The sequence below is a fragment of the Rhagoletis zephyria genome, unplaced genomic scaffold (genome assembly GCF_001687245.7).
Source record: "Rhagoletis zephyria isolate East Lansing unplaced genomic scaffold, Rhagoletis_zephyria_1.1 Rzeph_scaffold_00061, whole genome shotgun sequence".
In the NCBI taxonomy this organism is placed as follows: domain Eukaryota; kingdom Metazoa; phylum Arthropoda; class Insecta; order Diptera; family Tephritidae; genus Rhagoletis; species Rhagoletis zephyria.
This window is the reverse complement of record NW_016157145.1, coordinates 475,926-499,184: the sequence shown is the minus strand read 5'-3', so window position 1 is coordinate 499,184 and position 23,259 is coordinate 475,926. Positions and strand designations below refer to the sequence as shown.

Genomic DNA, 23,259 nt, shown 5'->3' with positions numbered 1-23,259 from the left:
TGCACGAAGTTTGGAAATCATATTTTTATGTTTTTTTTGTTGTACGATGAATCATATTTTTATAAAAAATTAGCGAGAATAAATTTAAATAAAAATTGTTGCATATGTATATTGTAAAAAAATCTCTGTGCCAGACTTTTTGTCGGCAGTGTATATGTAAGTGTGCAACAGTCGGTATTGAGCTGGTTTCCAAAAAAATGCAGACACTGAGAGAACCCGATTCGATTACGGCGGTTACCTTCGCGCCAATTTGTGCAAAGAACTTTCGCAATAAAAAAAACTAAATTTTTAAGATTATTTTGATTTAAATGAAAATATGTCATGTTCTTAGTACAGAAGTGCAATTTTTGAAATATTGTACAAACTGTTCTTCATTAAATTTATTTCTTAAAAATTTTGAAAATAGTTTAGTACTAAGTATAATAATAAATTTTTACTGTCTACAACTTTGCTGAGAGAACCATTAATATATATTTTATTATTATTATTGAAATTATTACCAAATTTTAATCATTTCAAGATACATAAGATTATTAATTATTTTATTATTATGAATGGAATATATAATATTATGAGTACAGTATTTCATAAACTTTTATTATTTTATTTATATTTCTTGAGGATAGTTGGCATTGGTTTATAATATTGTATAGGTGTCTCGCGAGTGCGTTTAAATCCAGATCCAATAAAAGTAGATGTTGGTCGTTTTATGGGCACTGTTGATGGGATAACTTTTACTTAATTATTTTTAAAACAATTATATTGTATGTTATTTTCATAAAGTTATTTGTAGTTGTTATGTTATTCTCAGAAACTCATTAAATGATTATAAAATGTTATTTAATTGCATGAATTTTAAAAGACATTAAACTGTTAGAAACTTAAAAGTTCTCATATGTGTGGTTAATTATAAGAGAAAAAGCAAAGTAGAGAAAGCACTTCCTGCTCCCTAGATAATATCTAACAAAAGCTTTAAACTTAACTTACCTTTAGCATATGGTAAATATACTGGTCGCTTTATAAAACGACTTTGATACACATCCCCTTCTTCGTCTGATTCTTCGCCCCTGAAATAGAGTTCAAATTTATTGGTAATCTTATAAAAAGGTTTTCTTAAGACGATTTCGCCTTTCGTATTAATATCTAACCGAAACTACCGGGCGCTGAGGTATTGTGGTTAGAGGTGCGCACTAACACTCCACAGGGCCTGGGTTCAAGCCCAGTTTCCGACCAACGTCAAAAAAAAATGAAAAATAAAGTTTTTTCTAATAGCGGCCGCCCCTCGGCAGGCACTGACAAACCACCGAAAACCACCATGGAAAACAGCTTCCCATAAAAATACATTCGCCGCCGGAGTCGGCGTAAAATTGTAGGTCCCTCCCTTTTGTGTGACATCAAGGCGCACGCCAAAAATCGGAGGAGAAGCTGGGCCAAATATTAACATACTGTTAAAGCGCCAATCTATTATTATTATTAAACAACCGAAATTAGAAGTTTCAATTATTTTTTAACCGACTTCAAAAACTGGAAAAGGGTTATCAATTAATCGGGATGTATTTTTTATGTACATGTACATACATACATATCGTCACCCTCATGCCAGAAGCATGAATGTGCAAGTTTATCAGGTTTGAGTTGTGGGTTGACTTGATTAACCCTTTAGATAGAACATCTATATATACCTATACCAAAACCCAGAAAACCATGCGTACCCGGAAAGCACATATTTTAAAATTTCAATTGCATAAATGTAGGGTTAAGTCTCGTAAAAAAAAAACATTAAAACTTGATTTTCCAAAATTTTCATTTTTACACATTCATGTTTCTGGCATACGGACGACGATAAAGTTTAAACAGAATCAAATCGCTCAGAGAAATTCGTCGGAAGAAAGTTCGTTGCCAAAATTAGAACACACCGCAGTTTATGAGATTGCACACAACCAATGTGACGACGAAGTTCGTCTGACGAAATTCGGCAAGAATTTTATATTGGGGTAGTTGAGTTGGGGGTAGTGCACTAAACTTTCAGTTTACACTAGTAGCTAGTAATAGTGCAACATTTTTCACTACTACTCATGATGTGTAGTGTTGAATTGCAATATATCGACCTCACTACTCGGCAAGAATAGATTTATTTTTAATTTTGCCGCTGCCGCAGGTCACAAATACAGCTCTCAGTAGAAATGGGGCTTTGTTTCCCCAGTTTTCTATCAGATAATTATCAGCAGGAATCAGAATGGCAAAATTTATTGATTTATCTTTTCGCTTTTGTATTTTTAAATTTTTTATCTGTCATTCAATTGATGCGAATTTCGGTTCTGTTATGTTTTACTGGGAGAATGGTGCGGCGAATATCACCCAACGGCATCGCTCCGACCGACGAAATTCGAACAGAGATTTGGTTCTGTTTATACTTACATATATGTTACCGGATAAAGGTTTAGCCACACACATCAGTGCAATATCAGTGTCAGTGAAAAATAAAATATCGTTGCCTCAGTCTCAAATAGAGTTCAGACACACCCGGCACAGCGCCGTTTTTTATCGTCAGTGCAGTGTTCGTTCCGTGCTTTTTAAATAAGTCGGCAACGATATTTTTCTGTATTTCACTGACGAGCTAACGTTGTTCTATTCAGAGTTGGGGGTAGTGCACTAAACTTTCAGTTTACAGTAGTATCTAGTAATAGTGCAACATTTTTCACTAGTACTCTTCAGTACTGGTTAGTGTTGAATTGCAATATATCGACCTCACTATACAATAGTGATAGGGAAATAAAAAGTTTGTTCACTAAAATTAACAATCGAATAGTGAACGAAAAAATTCTTCAGCCTAGTGAAAAATGTTTTTCTTCACTAAAATTGATAGTGAAAAAAATCCAACACTAATGTTAGTGGAATACAGAAACTTTCATTAAATTGAAAATTTGAATATTTTTAATAATGACTCAATTCCAGGCAGGTAGGAGATTTTTGTGAACCTTGTATAGTTATTCACGAACCCGCCAAGAAGAGGATTAACCAGATCGGTCAAGTCGATCTCAAGTGACAAAAAATACACATTTTCATTTCTTTGCCGGCTTGGAAAATATAGCCTTATTTTTACTTAAATGTGATATAAAGCTCATTAAAATGTTCTGTTATGTCTTGTTTTTAAGTTTGTTATCATATTGCTTTGTATTTGTATTGTCCACTATACGTGAGTTGCTTCTATTTAAAAAGTTCTAGTACAAAGAATTTCTTTGTTTATTATTTTTAATTTTTATATTAAAAAGGCATCAAAATGGGAAAAAACCTCCTTGGTATCTCTGCATCTGTTAAACGTTTTATGGGAAGATGTATGAAAATCCAACATGCTCTAATTTCATATGCTTAACAGTATCACAACAGTATGTTGTTGCATCCAAATCGATATCATTGAATTCCTCATTGGACATGTAGTCCCTCTATTTTAGCGTATCAACAGTTCATATGGCTTGATACCATGTAAATGCACTATTAACTTGTGAAAGTTTAGTGAAATTGCACTATTTGAGTGTAGTACCAATTTATTCACTGCCTCAAAATTTAGGTATAGTGAAAAAAATACCACTATCAATAAGGTTTTTAGTGGTAGTGCAGAAATTTTCCAGTGGTAGTGAGAAATATAATTTCTTCTAATATAATTACTGCTAGTGAAATGCCTAGTGTACTCAAAATTTAGTGCACTACTCCAAACTCAGATTCTATTGCAAATATAATAGAGGCTAACAAAAATGGAAAAAATGTTGGTGCGGCAAAAGTTAAAGTTGATATACTTTTTGTGCTGATTACGAATCCGTAAGTATAGTTTCCGTCAGCTCCAGATTTTGAGAACCACTTATTTATAAAGGGCTTATTCTAAGTAAAATAAGTCATTTTTCCTCACTGAACTTCACTTTTACTGAAAGCAACGGACGGCATACTACGGATGTGTGGGAATAGGTATGACTGGTACAGAACTGATACGGCACTGGTGAGTGTGGATAGACCTTGACAGTTTCTTTTTTATCGGAAAGGTGGTACCTTAAGGGCGTTCCCATACTAATTTGGTTTAATTCCGATCATTGGATCATGAATTTCTTGAACAGTTCTACTAAATATTATATGAGCATTGAAGTCGGTTTTATTTATTGTTTAAAAATTATTAGTCTTTTTGTAGTTTGCATTAACGGGATTTCGAGTAGAGTACTATGTACTACTTCAAATTTGTATATCTTCGCTTTAACTAATCCTATAGCGTGAGTCACTAATTTCATTTTAATTTCTGATAATAAACTTCCACTAAACTACCAAATGCCGAAATTCCACTCGGCATTGAAATTGTAAAAAATTTAATTGCAAATTTGAGCATTAAAGCATACTGTATTTGATTACGGTTTAACAATAGTCATAACACTACATTATGTATACAGGGTGGGCCAAATAAGACCTACCAATGTTAAACACGTATAACTTCTTTATTTTTTAATATTATTGTTATTTTCTTTCTGCATATTAGATTGAAACTCTTGGAAAGAGTGTACAACGCCTTAAAATTATCGAAGTTTTCTATTCTGGTCAACGACCAATTGTTATGGCGCAGCGAAAGTATGGCCAATATTTTAATTCAAGATTAGCTCCCACATGATTAGGGACCGGTCCCACATGATTAGGTCGACCGTTTTGAGGAACGGGGTTCAGTGAGTGACCGACTAAGAAGAGGTGTTCATCGAAATATTCCCACTAACACAACGTGGAAGCTGTGGGGCAGAGTGTTGCAAATTATCCATCTGTCTCAACTCGCCAACTTGGGCATTTCCAGAACAACGTTGCGGAGAATTTTAAAGTTGGATCTTAAGATGCACCCATCAAATTGTGCAAGCAGTGCTACCGCAAGACCACCAACAACGACTACAATACGCTATTCGTTTTACACAATTAGCCACACAAACTGATTTTATAGGTAAGGTTTTGATGTTGGATGAAGCGCATTTCCATTGAATTGGTTATGTTAACAAGCAAACTGTAGATTGTCGTGCTCTGAAAATCCAAGGGCAACACACCAGCACCATTTACACCCATCCAGATGCACACTTTGCAGCGGTGTTATGGCCAAAAAAGTTATCGGCCCACATTTCTTCGAGAATGAGGATGAACGAGAAACGATTTCTGTGGCTTCTTACAGAACATTGACTGACAACTTTTTGCGGCCGACGGTAGAGCAGCATCCTAATTTGTGGTTCCAACAAGATGGAGCGCACACTGCTAGGCAAACTATGGACCTGCTACGTGAAAGTTTCGGCGAACGTTTGATTTCAAAAAATTCAGATTTACCTTGGCCACCCCGTTCACCGGACTTAACTGCGCCCGACTTTTTTGACTGTATCGAAGAAAATGGTGCTCATTTATCTGATGTCATTTTTCATACATAGTGCCTCTTCAGTTCCATGAAATGGTTGTAATAAATAAAAAAAAAATTAATTAAAACAAATAAATGTTACAAGAGTTATACGAGTTTCACATGGGTAGGTCTTATTTGGCCCACCCTGTACAAATGAGTAGCATTTTTAAATGTGCCATTTTTTTGTTATTTTATTCGTATCATGCGTAGGTTAAAATCGGTATTTGCTTTAAACGATTATTGTTATCTATATATGTATATATTTTTTTGAAATTGATTAAAATGGTGAAGACAAATAAATTTATTAATAACTGTCATCCCATTATAATCCTTATTTAATTTTCTACAAGTTCATATTAAATCTTCTTTAAATAATTAAAAAACACGGGAAAAAGGAAAAAACCGCTAACTTTGAGAGCCACATACTAGTTGAGCCCGATTTCGAGTAATATAAAAATGTATACAATATTCAAATATTCCCCAAATGTTAAAACCGACGTTAAAAAAAAAGCCCTCTGGAAAGTCACAAACAAACAATTTTTAACTGTTACTTAAAATGGGATAACTACAGTTTGAATCGGAATATAGTTCAAGAGAAAAGTATGAACTTTAAAGATGGTACATTATTGAATTTTGACAAAGTTCTTCTGTTCATTTTAATTATTAAATTTTTGGTGCTATGGCTATTAAGAAGCATTCTCATAAGGAAAGTTCCTACGGTTAGTATAACTATAGATGATAAATATCGTAACATGAAATGCAAAAGTAACAAGATTAGTTTCCCATAAAACAATGTGTTGTTGTTGTACAAATTCCTCAAAGAGTTTTTGGGGAGCAGAGCTGCAAAATTTCAATAATGCTACCAATTCGATTGTTATCAAAATTAATTGCTTTGACTATTAAGATTACAATTTGCAATCATTTAAAAGAAATTGATTGCAATAAATTTTTTCGAAAGAACCTTTCATTGCATACATTTTGCCTTCAATCAAATCACTGAATTTACGAGACCAAATACGAAACATCGTGAATTACCTTGTTGTTATGCGTTGTACATATCGCTCTATTACTTCAATACTTTCATAATTCAAAAAGAACCTAAAATCCAAGATGGCGGAATGTTGGCACATGAAATTTAGTGGATCCATGATCTACGTGTCAAATAGAAGTAAAGTACTTTAATGTTTTAAATTTACATATCGCTCACTTACTGCAATAGTGTCATAATCCAAAAAATACAGGTTTTGAGTTAAGTACGCCGAAATTATCGCTACCTCTTCTTCTGTGTTGCCCAGTAAAATTAGATTAAGTTGGTACGAAAAAAAATTTCATAAGCTCTATTTTAATGCAGTTTACTTCTATTTGACACGTAGATAATGGATCCACTAAACTTCATATGGCAACATTCCGCCATCTTGGATTTTAGTTTTTTTGGGTTTTTTCGATTTGAAAGCTTATTTTGTATTTTTCGTAAAAAATAGTTACACATTTGTTTTACAGAAGGGTTTTAAAAAAAAACTTTTTTTATTGCAAACAATTAGCAAAAACTGCGAAAAAAATTTAGTTTTCACGGGTTTCGCCATTTTTGACAATTTTTGTTGAAGATACGTATCATATTGAAATTCCACAACTTTTATACGAACATTTTTTTGTACGACGCCTAGATCACGACCGGGAACGTGCCAAACATAGCAATGTAAGGAAAGCGGCGTAAAATTAAAAAAAAAAAATAACATGGCGTCTCAAATATGCGAACTGAATAAATTTTAATTATTTGGCCATCATATTGGATTCGCCATTATGAATTTTTAAAATCATGCTCTAGGCTCGTAATTAGTAACCTCATACACAGAAGAACCTGCTGTTACTTTTTCTTTTCCGGTGGCACAAAAATTGTTATGCAAATCTAATTTACGGTTAGTTTAGACGCCATATTTTACACGCCATATTGAATTTTTCAAAAGGCCCAGTGTGGCCTTGTGCCCAGTGTTTTCAATGGGAGGCGTCTATGTAATAATTTTAAGACCTTAATCTTTGTAATCCATCCTACAGAATTTTGACCATCGTACTGAACCGGTTGACGTGATGTGGAAATGAGTTTTATACCACCTCCCTTACATCGCTATGTTTGGCACGTTCTTGGTCGTGCTCTAAGCGTCGCACAGTGGGACGTCCCCATATAAGCTGGGACCAAAAGTACTAACCGTACTAGAAATTCGCTGAGTGCGCTGTTCGGCACTTAGGAATGAAGAAATGTGAAAAATGGTAAAATTCAACGCGCTACCACGCCCACAGCTCTTGTGGGCGGAAATAGTAAATGTTATCCGATTTTGATAAAATTCAGAGCATATGCTTGTTGTAACGAGAAAAGCATAAATCTGAAAGATAGTCAACATCGGTTTACATAGTCGTCCAGTAATTCTAGAAAAACGAGCAAATAAAAAAAAAATCTTTTTTGATGAAATTCGGTAAGCTCGCTTAAGCAATAATTTTCCAACTTGGAAGATAATAATGAATTTCTTATAACGGCGACCACCTTCTACCCAACTTTTTTGGCTCCAAGTACTAAATTTTATGATTTTTGGAGCTACTGCACAGGCACATTTATTTTATTTCTAAAGAAGTTCCTATTTCTTCATTTTAAAAATGACAAAACGAAAACATTTACAATACCTGCATACTAGATAATGTGCACGATATGTATTTACACTGAAACTTTCAATTTTACCTACATTTTATACAACAAAATTTGAGTTAAGGCCAGCAGGACTTTTGCCATTGAAAACGGATCTCGTCCAGAGAAGCGTTCCTTTTTGGCTGAATGTTGAATGTGATTAATAGAGTCATTATTATCTACATCTTCTTCAATTTCCATTTTATATCGCATATTATTTATTTTATGTACACACCAGTCTTTCCCTTCAGCTCTACAATAAAAATTCAATAAATTTTACAGGAGGTGGGTCTATAAAAGGAAGAATAGAAGCTGAGCTGAGTTGCTCGCAGCTGGAACTGTTTGAGATATGACACGCGTATTTAATGTTTACTTGATCTAAGTATAATTTAGCTCGCTTCCTAAGTCCTTTTTAAATATCCCTTTTCAAGAAAAAATTTATACTCACAAAGTTATGTGGAATTTCAAAGTATAATATTTCATACATTTCAAAAGATTTATAGAAATTTAAAGCAATGCTTGACCACAGATATATTCAAAAATTGATCATCAATCAGTTTGGCTTTTTTATATATGCGCCCAGTGGAAAAATTAATTCAAGTTACTTGCGACAAAATCAAAATTTTTTCTTACACATTTATTTTTTCGCATTGTTCTTACTTTTAGCTCGTGTCGTGATTGTAAATATTCACTTTTATCAAAAATTCTTTTTGGTTTGGGTTAGCTGGATATTTTGCTGTGTATCTGCGTAATTACTTTTTCAGAATTCGCTAACCCGTTTTTACTACTTTTGGCCGCTGTAGTCCCATTGTGCGTCGTACAAAAAAAATGTTCGTACAAAAGTTGTGGAGAACGAAATTCTCTACAACCCTGGAATTTGAATATGCTACGTGTTTTCAACAGAAATTGTTGAAAAATTTCGTGGTTAACACAAATCGGAGGTAGAAGCTCCGATTAAATATAACGATTGCTTTATCGATCACATGTTATATGCATGAAGTGGTACTATTGCGAAGTAATGATAATTAGATATTTAACAACCGGCCCATACAGACCAAGCTAATATTCACGCACGACGGCAGTCAAAAAATTCTCATTCACATACAAGTTGTATGGGACTAATCAAAATTGAACGGCGTGCGTAAAAAGCTAACTCAAATTCCAAGATTTGTCTTGAGTGACATTGCGATTTGACTTTTATGCTCAATTGACATTTTGGCGCGACTATAGATTCAAATTTTGTTCAGCAAACTTCTGCAAATTTGACAGAAATGCAACTCTGAGAAATGACGCACGCAAATTGATTTCGGTTAATCAAATGTGAAAAATGTTCATGCGTGCGTAGAAAAACTCACGCCAGTAATGTTAGGTTGAGCTGTTAGTCGATTTGCCCTCATAGTTGAGCGCAAATAGTTACTGACCCTTTTCACATGAAAATGATCATTCTGCGCTGCAATTCGTCGCAGCTAATGTGATGAATATTATATATGCTATCAAAAGGTCGAGTGGAGAATTACGTTCCAACTTTTTTTCAGAGCAATACGCGTGGAAGTGCACAAAGTCAACATCCACGAAAGATTCTAGGTCCGAGTTATACGTTTTTCTTAAACGTTCTGATCTTTTACGAATTTCACTGAAATTTAGATTGCCGAATTCAGTAATAACTGCAAATTTTAAATTTTAATTTTTCAAGAATGACGTTGAAAGTGTTTACCGAAAAATTACGCCTACCTGACAATTAAACTTCCCTTTCTTTTGATTCGCCAGCCTGTAACTTTCTCCTTCTTCTAATGGAAACAGTTGTCTGATATTCTACCATTATATCTACTACTTTGATAATGTCCAATCTGCTGATGTGTTACCATTTTAGAGAGTTTTCCACTAGTGACTTTATTTTATACATAGCGATAAAATTTAGAATTCGGTGAAAATTTAGAATCGATGAGACTGAAACACTGTTTGCTGTTACTCACATTCTGCAAAATTGCATCTAAATTTTCAACTTTTCAATCAGATTTTTTAGAACTTGAGTATGAAATTTTATAGCCCATTAAATTGTAGTAGAACAAAGTGTAAGTTATAGGTTGCTGAAAAATCGGGTTGATTTTTGGCAATTTTTTTTGTATGAAAAAAAGTGCGTAATACATTCAGAATAAAAATTATCAAAAATCCAAAAATCAACGCGACTCTTTAGGAACTACAAACTTGCACTTTAGTCCATTAAAATTTAATGAGCTATGTACACTGAAGAGCAAATCTGGAACAATAGAACGGAAAGTAAAGTTTGTCTTCAGTTTATTTACTTTATGGTAATTCAAACTTGCATTTCGCCTTACCGATGTTTAACTAAACGTTTGACCATAAAAATTTTAAGATTCGCATATGGAAACTCAGAAAAAAATGACCAAACAAAAATGAACTGGATTGTCCCAGTTTAACACCCTTTTAGTATTTGCTGAATTTTATAATTCAAAGAGGAATTCTGGCTCATTTCCTGCAATTTTGTAATCAAGGCGCGTGGGATTTTCGCTGTGAGTGCTTTAAGTGCACAACCCAAGCAAAAAGAATTTAAAGTTTTTGCAAAACGGTCAGAAAGGCTACGCTATAAAGAAAGAAATCATATCGGCCAAATGTCCGTTTTATGGTTATCTAAAGAAGCGATAAAAGGGCGGACCTCAGTCTGCAAGATCAAGAGACCACAAAAAATTGCAATTTGTTAGGCTAGGCATATTGGAGGGTCTCTGAATACCCAGAAACTTTGATTCAAAATCAAAAATTACTGCTTTTTCACCACAAAGCAAGTAACTGGACATTATGTAAGACATGGGAACAAGTTATTGCAGCACAAAGATAAAGAGGAGAAAGCCTGCTTTGACATCCAGAAAATTTGTTTGTCAGAAACGCATTTTTACTAAGAACAAACATTGGATTGGTATTATTTTGAAGCGGGAATTTACAAAATCTTCATAAACGACCACATTATTCCACCAAAATTTACTATTAATTAGGCCGCGGCCCTAAATTTTTTAACTCTGAGGATAAAATTAAACGTTTTAAGTCGGAATATTGGTTCAAGTGCTGTGCACCTGCATCAGGGATACGCCTAACGTCCGAAAAAAATATTTAAATATTAGGCTGGTATGTGTACATTTAATGATGTAGGGCCGTGTTACGCCTTAGGGAGTAAGAACTGTGGTAAAGAGTAAGAACTGTGGTAAAATCGACGGTAAAAAGAAAAGAGACACAAATGAGCATTTTCAAAGAATTTGGCAATTTCTGAGGATATTTTTCGCAGGCTTTTATCAATTTTAACAGGACAATGATCAGAAATATCCTCCGAAACTGGGGTCAAATAGGTATAAATCCCAAGTTTTTATAATCATGGAGTGACCTGCGTAAAGCCCAGAATTGATTCAACAGAAAACTTATGGAATTGTTTGAAAATGCCACTGTTCAATTGCGAAAATTCGTCTAATCGGATGCAAGACCTTGGGCATGGCGTTGAGGAAAACCGGTGCGCGTTCTCAACAGATTTCGCCTAAAACCTGTGCGAAAGTATCCCAAGATGACCATAAAAGGTAAAATATTCAAATTGGTTATGGCCAATTTATTAAAAGTCAAGCAAATGGTAAAATTTTCTGTCGGGTGCAAAACTGGAACAATCTAGTTGCTACGTTTTTTTGCAATTTTCTTCTTTATCTGCTTGTATTAATTATTGTTTTTAAGGCCTTCTGATGAAATAAACATTGGAAATGTGAATTCCGAAACTAGATTACAAAAAAGTCTTCATATATTGCGAATATATCGCAAGAAAATTCACATTATGTATTACTGTTCCGGTTTTGCTCCTCAGTGTATTTAGATCACAACTTTAATAAATCATTTCATTTCGGTATGATACGTAGACCTTCGTTATTTATGGCGAATATCTTATTAGGTGCACTGGAGTAAATTATTTTTTTAGGGACCGAAAATAACGAAGATATCTATTTTAAGATTATACTAGCGGTACGAGACGAGAGAGGGTAGGCAAAAACTCGGAGTTCGAGCGAGCGAGCGAGCAAACTCCTACTCAATGCCTGGCAGGCAACGAGGCGCTCGCAGCTCGTACTCGTAGCAGCAATGAGGCGAGGCACGAGAAGTTTGGCTTGCTCGGCGCCTATTAAACAAGCGAGGCTGTTGTGTGTTGCCTCGCTCGCGGTGCGAGGCGAGTAGCTGTCTGATTACTCGCTCTGCTAGGTAAGACGAGTGAGCGACGAGCGAGCGCTCCGAGTGTACTATAAATCACACGCATTTTTGTGCATAAAAATGTGGGAATGTATGTCAATAGATTATGTACGAAAGTATGTTAATAATTGTATGTACATATGTGCATATGCATATAAATATGTGAATATTAGATTAGGGCAGCATTTAAACAACAAATAAAATTTATTACATACATAAGCATAGATTATGGAATGAAATATTTTTTTATAGTTATATACATATATGTATGTATATATACATACGTACATACATACATAACATGCATAGTTATATATGTATGTATGTATGTATGTATGTACATACAGTATCGGTCATATCTATAGCACGCCATTTCAAAGTGATATTGTGTGCAACTTACGTTTATTTATTTATTTTTGAGAATTTTCAATTGAAATACAGTTCTTTCTCTAACAAACCCCATATAAGCCCAAGCTTAACAATTTGTAGAAAACTTCAAAAAAGTGCAACAAATTTTCACCTAAATTTCAAACTTTTTTCTCGGAAGTGTTTGAATTTTTCTGAATACACAGTTTTAGAGCCCAATCAATTTTAGTCTGATAATGTGCAAGTTTCAAGTGACTGAAAGTTACCGTTGATTTTTTAGAATTTGTTTCGCCAAAGGTGTTGCGGTTTTCATCCATATACAAATAAATTGAGTTTATTCATTATATGAAAGCCAATGCGACAAAAAAAATTCTAAAAAATTAACGGTAATTCGTAGCCACTTGAAATTTGCACATTATCAGACTAAAATTGCAGTGGCTAAAAAACTGTGTACTCAAAAAAATTCTAACACTTCCGAGAAAAAAGTTTGAAACTTTGGTGAAAATTTGTTGCCATTTTTTGAAGTTTTCTACAAATTGTTAAACTTGGGTTTTTATGGGGTTTGTTAGAGAATAAACTAAATTTTAATTGAAAATTCTTAAAAATTAATAAATAAACATAAGTGGCACACAATATCACTTTGAAATGGCGTGCTATAGATATGACCGATACTGTATGCATGTATTTTGTCTTTACAGAGAAAAGTAATAACGAAGATATTATAATCGTTTGTGCCGCAGAAACAAAAAACAAGTAAGCACTTGTAACACCCCCAAAATAGTTTGCTACTTGTAGCAGTTATGCTGTATACCTGATGAATGAAATATAATGCTTGGTGAAAAAATTTATTTGTGGCCTGTTGTTGAAGGACATATGTATATATATATGTACATATGTATGGATATGGAGACATGGGAAATTTGCGTAAACAAAGAATAGAGGCTGGTTCACATACAACTTTGCCGTTGCGTTGGCGTTGAATTTCAAAGCAGCCGTCCACATAGCCAAAATTTGCCAACGCTAAGAGCAGACAAACACACACACAAAGCAGAAAGATCGCTGCGTCGGTCGCCAGTTGTTGCAAATAAATAAAATTATATGACATGGTTTTTTCCTTTTAACCAAATGAGGGCAAGAAATATAATTTTTCATGCAATTATTGATATGAAATATTAATTTATCTCTCGTTAATATGTTAATTTAGTGGCCAAAGTAGTCTCTGCCAAGCTTCATTGTAGAACGCATACTTTTAACGTGCGTTCTGTCAAACCAACGCCAACTACAAAGTCAACGCGAAAGTTCTATGTGGACCAGCCTTAATTATCAAATACTGTTTAACACCCCAAATAGTAGTTTGTATTATACTACATACATATATATGTATGGGGACTAAACCAGGAATATTCATTTGAAAATGCTAATGTCCTACTCATTTAAGAAATGAAAGACAAAATAATGATTTTTATAAATATTATATTCTCATTTATACATATGTAACATAGTTAATTAGCCGAATTACTTAGTAATTACTTGAATGTAAGAATACAAAGACAAATTATTTATCAGAAGCATTGCCCCTTACACATTGAAAAAAAAGTAATAAAAGCTCTCAAAGAAGCAAAATCGCTACAGCGAAGAAAGGGTTTGAAAAACCGCATAAATTCAAATCCGCATAACAAATAACCGCATAAAAAGAGACGTTAGTGTGTAAGTTGAAATTTTATAAGAAATTATTGAACATTAAAAAAATTATACCTACATATGTATGCACATATGTATGTGCCTACCTAGTAGATAAAACTGGTCAAAATAGCACGCATCTATTCTTCTGTGCATGAGAATATATAGGCTGACTTCCAAAACGTATTAATACAATGTTTGGAAACTGTTATACTGCAGTATTCAAACAGTTTGTATATGCAGAGTTGCGACACATTGCAACCATATACATTGCATATTTTAAATATTCAATATAGCAATGGACAATTTTTCTAAATTTTCCATTTCTAAAACACGAATGCTAACCAATAACAAACGAAGCATCAACTTTGTTTCTGATGCGCTGATTGCTCCAGCGATGCGTTTCGATAACTTTTCGGCAGCGTTTTGGAACAAAATACATTGTCAATATTTTGTAGTTCGACGTTATGGAACCTTATACTTCGTACCTATGCAAAGCAATTGACGTTTTGGAAGTCAGCCATACATAAATAAATATATACATATGTGTATACATATATGTATGTATATACATATCTGCATGCGTGCATACAATCCTTTACTCGAAATTCTTAGTTGCTGCAATTTTTATCCCATACATTTTTGCCGACCAAACAACGCGTTTGCCTGTCTAATCTGCTTGCCTCATTTGCCTCGCTCGTTTACTCGCCTCATCTGCCTCGCTCGTTTACTCGCCTCGCTCGTCTGCTGCTGCAAATGAGTGCCTCGCTCGCAACGACGCCCTCGCGAGGCCAGAGCTAATGAGGTGCTCGTTTGCGTGCCGCTCTACTCTTGCGCTGCCCTCGTTTGCTTACTCGCTCGCTGGCTGCTCACCGCGTGCGCTCGTACTAAACGAGTTTAAAATGTTGGTTATTTGCTTTGAAATTTCAAATTATAAAAATTTTACGCAAAGTATGGAATTTGGATTGATAATTTTTTTCTGATTGTATACGCTTAAAAAAAAATCAAATGAATGTAGGGATAATTTTTTTCTGATGGTATTACGCAATGTTAGTTAAGGTTAGGTAAATATTATAATCCCTAGGTGTACGCATCTCGTTACCTCTCGAATGTGGTACTCTCTTCCACCAGCTATTAAAATTATTAAGGATGCGAAACGCTTCAAGCAAACAATGCAAACTTTCTTCTCCTAATGGCTTCTCTAATCCTTGCTCTTTCTCCTACTTCCTCTTTTCTATGTCTTCTTTCTTTTCTGTGCAACTAAAGCACATGTACAAAAATGAATTAATAAATGAAATGAAATGAAAAAAACTAACATTATTACCTTAATTAAAAAACACGAGACAAACGTAAACATGTGTAAACATATGTTTACGGCTCGGCAAACCATTTGACGATTGAGTTACATGCATAGGTTTGCTTAAAAATTAAACAATAACTTCATTTCATTTTATTCATTTTCTGATATATAATTTATTTATTAATTTTCCGGTAACACCACCTTATATGAATTCGCCCTTTTAGCATCCTTAGGATCGGTTTGTAATGGAAGTGACTGAACGGAGTGAACTGTCACACAATAATCTATTGTATGTTTAACAAATAACTGCAAATATTTATAATGCATTCAATACATCCTTACGATTCGCCGCGATTTGTTACGACTCTCCCCATGCAATATAACCAAAGCACTAAGAAAGTACGCACTTTTATTTGCAAATTATAGGTGAAAGAAGACTGACTTCGCCATTTCTTCTTTCTCGATTTCTTTCTTGCAAGGCGAATTCATATATTCTTATCACGAATTCATATATTCATGCAGTAGCAAGAGTATAAAAACATAAAATTACCTTATAAATTATACGCACAATTATCACGTTTATGCGTAGTCTAATTCACGAAATCATTTCATGGATCTGAGTAAAAACTCAGTGCATAAACTGCATTTCGCGTATAATTGAAATCAAGAAATGGTGTTCATGCACTCAGATTCTACTCAAACGCATGAAATGATTTCTTGAATTTGCCTACGCATAATGGTAGTAAATGACACAATTAATTACAATAAACACATCATTTTGACATAATTCAAGCCTTAAACGTTGCGACCGTTGGTTCAGATCGATCCGCAATCAAGTTGCATATATTGCAATTTTGCAAGCAGTCTCATCGCAAAATCTCATTTTTACAATTTCATAGTTTCGGCTTACATTTATAAAATTCAACGAAAGCACGTACATATTTCGGCTGAGTTATCCATTTTAGGTTATTTAGTGAACAAAATAAACGCCAAATAGAACGAGTTTGTACAACATAACCATTAATGTAGCGACGAGTTGTACAACTTGCCAGAAAATCAAAATCAAGACACAAATTCATTCAACAGGCCCACAAACTGCGCAATATAGAGCAAAACATCACCAAGTTGAACCAACGGTCGCTCCGTTTATGGCTTTATTTAAGAAGCACCGGGGCCAAAATTTCAACTGCTCCTGTAACACTACTTATATATGAGGTGATAGAGGAAGCACAAAAACTACTATACAAAATTATACGCACAATGACAAACATGAACAAATGTACAACAAACACATCATTTTTGATAAACAGTACAATTCGCATTGATATCAACGAGCAGGCATGCTAGCGCTAATTAGATTTGTTTTCCTTTGTAGTACATATCTGTGGTCGTAAGCAATAACCGCCTAAGTCGACTTAAGAAAGAATTGAGTTATATATGCTATTGTTTTCTGCAACTATTATTCCATGTCTACGTGAAACTCCCATCTCGTTACCTATTCTATTTAAAAAGTTATAAATGAAAATATTTTGGTTTCCCATAAGGTTAACATTACAATCCAAATCTTTAAAGCGCTTTTTCTCGAATTCAGGTTTTACGACTTAGGCGATTATTGCTTATGACCAGAGATATGTGCATATATACACTGGCGGCAGAAATAATAGACTCGTCGTACTTTTATGAGCTTTGACTATATTACTTTAGTTTGTTTTATGTTTAATATTTTTGTAGAAAAGCCTAGGTAGATATTCATCAAACATCACATAAGTCCGCTTTTCAAACCTTGAACAAAAATTATAAAATTTCGACAAATTTTTACGAAATTATCAAAATTTTTATTCAACATTTTTAGAATTATATTTGGTATACAATTTTATAGCCCATTCAATTTTAGTATAATAAAGTGCAAGTTTCAAGTGGCTATAGAATACCATTGATGTTTTGACAAATATTTTTGTTTACGATGCTAGGCATTCTCTTCCATATAAAAATATTGTCGAGCACACTATGTATGGGAAAAAACGCGTGACAAATTTTTGGAAAATGTAAAAGTCCAAAAGTAACGATTATTCTGGATCGACAAAAGAAATATAAAATAACGACATTTGATCGGAAAAAGAGCAATCCAATTTTAACGGTTAAATTATGATAACCGTTATGGTCACTGGTATTCATAATAACGACTTGTACATACCTGGGATCCTCTTGTGAATCTTTATGGTGTTTAAGTAAATTTAAGAATTTGGATGGTCCTTCACCAGGTGAAAATTTAGTTATGATAGACCTGAAATAAATTTATATATTTGCATGTATATCCATATGTGTTTATATGTTTTTTTATACTTTATCAGTATTTAGTAATAGGACAAAGAGCGACGATAAGAATACTCACCTTGAATATTGTTCAGCTGATTTCGGGTCTATTTCCATAAGTTCACGGAGCTGTCCCTGCGAAACCTCATCGTTCTTATCTGGCACGAGATATTTGCGGATTTCAGCTAAAGCATATGCCACACGTGCATGCGCCTCCGCAGGGGTAGCTAAAGCGCTGATTTCTATATACAGATCTTTGTGCAAATGCGCATGACGAGGATCGCCTGACTGACGGAGCTCCTCTTCTTTTTCACGATCGCGCATTGAACCACGCCCTTTTATAATAATCTTACACTGAGTTTCTTGGTGCAAACGACGTAATGTGTTACCCTTGGGACCTAGTAATTTTCCTGTGAAGTTGAACTGCACAAAAAACGGTGATGTAAGCTTTAAGTTTTCCTATTATATTGGTTACCTTGGGGTATTGCCTAGTTGGTACATAAACCTTTTGAGTGACCTTTGTTGGCTTTTGCTGATACACGTCGGCATGGTATTCTGTGCCTGGTATGCGGCCAGTTGTATAGACACGCTCGAAGGCTAGAATTTTAAGATTAAATATTGTGTAGTCTTTACTTTAGAATTATGGAATCGGCTTTGGATATTTTAGCAAAACTATCACACTTTTCCGGGGATGCTAAGAAACAAATATGTATAATTAAGATAACTCATGCAGCGTTTTTGCTGCATTTAAAATGCAACATTTAGCACTTTCGAACATACATATGTTTTCGAAGAGCGTTCATGCTATCGCATTTAGCAAATGTACATTTACGCGAGTTCTAAATCGGAAGCTTTTGACAACCAGCAGTGTTCCAGACGCTTATTCAGTAACCGGAACGACCCAGTTGAATTGTGCCGGGTACAACGTGCACCGTCGAGATCGCGAGCGAGATAATGGTGGTGGCTTAGCGTTCATCACGCACCACACCGTGCAGTATCGTCTTATCGAAGCAGACATCGACCGCAGGGATACCACCCTAGAATGTCAGGGCATCGCTATCCGGTCAGGCGATGTCGAGCTCGAAATATTTAATATATACATACCCCCTGTCACCTGCTGCCCGGCAGGATATCACCCTGATATAGGTGCGCTCCTCAGAGGTGAAAACCGTATGGTAGTAGGTGACTTTAATGCGCACCACGATCTTTGGCACTCAAGCCTGTCAAACGATCGTAGGGGAACAGACTTGGCTGAGCAGATAGACGATTCGACATTCTGCACAATGAACGACGACGCACCCACCAGGATTATGGGTAACTGCAGTAGCTCGCCAGACATCACAATAGTCAGCGCTGGTCTGATAAACAGCATAACGTGGCGACCTATGCTGACTCTAGCATCAGACCATCTACCCATAGTCATCTCGATTGATAAACCAACCGACTTTGCCTCCGCCAAACACCGTACCTATGTCAACTTTTCTAAAGCTGACTGGAAAGGTTACGCGGAGTTTACTGAAAACACCTTCACATCGCTCCCCACACCAACCGACGTCCATCTCGGTGAACGTAAGTTCCGCAGGGCTGTCACTGCTGCTGCAGCCCGCTTCATACCGGCAGGGTGCATATCGGACCCACGTCCAAACTTCCCTGCCGAAGCGGCTGTTTTAGCCAATGAGCGTGATAGCCTTCGTCAGGCCGATCCCGGAGATCCCCGTATCAGGGATCTCAACGCGGAGATTCGGCAACTTGTAAACGTACATAAGCGGAAGAAGTGGGGGGAGCATCTGAAGACTTGCAACTTCACCTCTGGTGTGAGCAAGCTTTGGTCAACCGCGAGGTCATTGTCTAATCCGACGAAGCACGACGACAGAGTCGAAATTTCCTTCGGCGACCATGCTTCGTCGGACCCGGAGCGATGCGCGAGCTATTTCAGCCGGCAGTTCATACTGCATCCTCCGGTGGACAAAGCCAAGCGTCGAGTGACCAGAAGGCTGCACAAACTGCCAACAACTTGTGCCCCCCTTGCTTTCACTTGCGGCGAAGTTCAGGTGGCCATCGGGAAGGCGAAAGCCTCCAAAGCCATGGGTCCCGACGGAATATGCATGCTGATGCTGAAAAATTTGGGTCCTGCGGGGGTAGCGTACCTAACGGAGGTCCTCAATTTGTCAAAGGCCACTCTCATCATCCCAGACATCTGGAAGGTGGGGAGAGTGGTCCCACTGCTCAAACCGGGGAAACCGGCAAACAAAGGAGATTCGTATCGTCCGATTACACTCCTTTCCCCGGTAGCGAAGACACTCGAGGCCTTGCTACTCCCGTACTTCACAAATCACCTGACCCCAGCGAAGCATCAGCATGGTTTCCGAAAAGTGCACAGTACAACAACAGCACTTAACGCCATAAACACTCAGATAACTCGTGGCCTTAACCGTAACCGTCCCTGTGAGAGAACGATTCTAGTAGCGTTGGACTTGTCAAAGGCGTTTGACACCGTCTGCCATTCCACGCTACTAGAAGATATAGAGGCCTCCTCTCTCCCACAGAGGCTCAAACGGTGGTCGGCAAATTATCTAAGTGGTCGACATTCGTCGGTAGTGTTCAGAGACAAAACGAGTAAGCAGCGAAAAATAAAACAGGGGGTTCCTCAGGGTGGTGTCCTTTCCCCGCTACTGTTTAACTTTTATATTTCAAAGCTCCCTCAACCACCAGAGGGAGTCTCGATTGTCTCCTATGCCGACGATTGCTCGATTATGGCGACTGGGAATGGAATTGATGACCTGTGTTCGAAAGTAAACGGCTATCTCTCCGAACTTTCTCGCTTCTTCACTGCAAAGTGTCTAGCCCTCTCCCCTACGAAATCCTCCGCGACCCTGTTCACAACCTGGACGAAGGAGGTCAGGCTACCGCTGGGGATTCACGTCGATGACACACCAATTCCGACGGTTAATAACCCCAAAATACTCGGAGTCACATTCGACAGCCTGCTCTCCTTCTCTGCGCACTCAACCGCTATTGTCAATAAAGTACAGAGCCGCAACAAGGTCCTCAAGTCGCTAGCCGGCAGTACTTGGGGCAAAGACAAAGAAACGTTGCTGGCAACATACAAGGCAATAGGCCGGCCGGTCTTGAACTACGCAGCGCCAGTGTGGTCGCCAGGGACTAGTAGGACGCAGTGGACGAAGCTACAGACGGGACAAAATACGGCACTTAGGACAGCGACGGGATGCCTCCTGATGACGCCAGAACATCACTTGCACGGCGAGGCGCAAATGCTCCCAGTTAGGGAGCACAACATAATGCTCTGCAAGCAGTTCCTGATCGGGAGCCACAGAAGTGGCCACCCAAACAGACAGCTGCTTGCAGAGGAGCCCTCGCCTAGGCACGTCAGGAGGCATCTATATGAACTGACGGACGAAGTCCAGAGGTTCATTAAGCAACCTCTGGACCCGACAGCGTACAGACAGGCCCTGAACGGCATTCACAGGGACTCAGTCTCGAGTTATGTAGACTCTCGACCTGTGAATGCCGTTCTAGGCATACCACCCCCGGACACTGACGAGACAGAGCTTCATCTGCCTCGGGAGACACGCACTACACTTGCTCAACTTCGCTCCGGCTACTGCAGCAGGTTAAACTCCTACTTGAGTAGGCTGAATGAGGATGTGCCTAATGAATGTCCGGCATGCGGAGAGACCCCACATGACTCGAACCACCTCTTCGCATGCCCGGAAAACCCGACCACCCTAACGGCCCTGTCCCTGTGGACAGATCCCACAGAAGCTGCACGCTTCCTAGGGTTGCCGTTAGTGGAACTTGACGACAACGACTGAGATACCAACCGATCTGGGCGGGGTTGTTGTAGCCGCTACAACAACAACAACAACCCAGATTTATATCTGGCCAAGGACTGTCACTCCAGCAACACTCCCCAAAAAGTCTTTGGGGAATTTGTATGCTGCTACAACAACAACCGTTCCCACGACAGTCGGGTCTACGTAACCGGAACGACCCAGATTTATATCTGGCCAAGGACTGTCACTCCAGCAACACTCCCCAAAAAGTCTTTGGGGAATTTGTATGCTGCTACAACAACAACAACAACAACAGCAACGCTTATTCAGATCTGTATCTATTACGATAAGTTCTCACGGCAAAGATAATGTGCAAAAAAACCCTACTGAAAAGGAAACTAGTAATTTTTAGCAAAAAAAAACCGACTTCAACTCCCATATAAAAAAAAAAATATATATATATATATATCTCATGATCCGCTGATAGGATCTTAACCAGATTAGTATGGGACCACCTCTGAGACACTACCTTTCCGAATTATCGAAATCGGTTGACGTGGTTCAAAGTTATGCACTAACATACCTACATTAAAAAAAAAAAAAAAAAAAAATTCCGACGAACTGATACCCTCCTCCTTTTTTGGAAGTCGGTTAAAAATAACTTTTAAAGGGAAAATTTTAGTAGACGGACGGCAAATTCTAGAAAAAAGGGGAATGTGGGGAGGTAGAATAGGACCCCCTGATTTCAAAAATATCCCCTTTTTTCTAGCAACCCTATAGTTCTTATATAATTTATTGTTAAAGTTTTCATATAAACGATGAATAAGATAGCAAAATAACATACAACTTGGTGCTACCAGACTGGAATTTTGAATAATAAAAGGGGATTTTTAATTCAGAATTTTCACTTAGTAGAATTCGCCTTTCTGTTTTGCGAGAAAAGGAGCTGAACACCGTTTGCAGAGAACACCTTTCTGCGTAGGCGGCCTTCGGCCGCACTTAGGGATTATAACCCTCAGGCAGTAGAATTCTCCTTTGTTTTGCGAAGAAAAGGAGCTGAACACCGTTTGCACAGAACACCTTTCTGCGTAGGCGGCCTTCGGCCGCACTTAAGGATTAAAACCCTCAGGCAGTAGAATTCTCCTTTCTGTTTTGCGAAGAAAAGGAGCTGAACACCTTTTGCAGAGAACACCTTTCTACGTAGGCGGCCTTCGGCCGCACTTAGGGATTATAACCCTCAGGCAGTAGAATTCTGCCTTTCTGTTTTGCGAAGAAAAGGAGCTGAACACCTGTTTGCAGAGAACACCTTTCTGCGTAGGCGGCCTTCGACCGAACTTAAAGCAATCAAATCGGGCGGGACCAACACCGCCTACGTCATGGGCAATATTTTTGCACAGGGGTTCGTGACCGGAAACCCTCATTGATAATAATACACGCCCAGAATAAAAGTAGAGGTATATTTTCATTTTCTTTTGTATTCCTTTTTAAACATTGCCTTCTTTGTATG

General features: G+C 37.1%; 1 protein-coding gene across 2 annotated transcripts in view; it reads right to left on the bottom strand.

Annotated features, from left to right (window-relative positions):
• Positions 1 to 417: 417 nt before the first annotated feature.
• LOC108370459 (KH domain-containing, RNA-binding, signal transduction-associated protein 3-like) overlaps positions 418 to 23,259 on the bottom strand; it is a 23,848-nt gene continuing 1,006 nt past the window's right edge. The window contains exons 2-6 of one of the 2 annotated variants that reach the window (XM_017625791.1): positions 18,434 to 18,555; positions 18,038 to 18,381; positions 17,840 to 17,929; positions 988 to 1,067; positions 418 to 731 (exon numbers count right to left, since the gene is read on the bottom strand). In XM_017625791.1, the coding sequence (XP_017481280.1) occupies positions 604 to 731; positions 988 to 1,067; positions 17,840 to 17,929; positions 18,038 to 18,381; positions 18,434 to 18,555 (764 nt within the window). In that variant the 3' untranslated portion in view covers positions 418 to 603. The remainder of the gene's footprint in view (positions 732 to 987; positions 1,068 to 17,839; positions 17,930 to 18,037; positions 18,382 to 18,433; positions 18,556 to 23,259) is intronic. The other variant, XM_017625797.1, reaches the window with a different exon arrangement.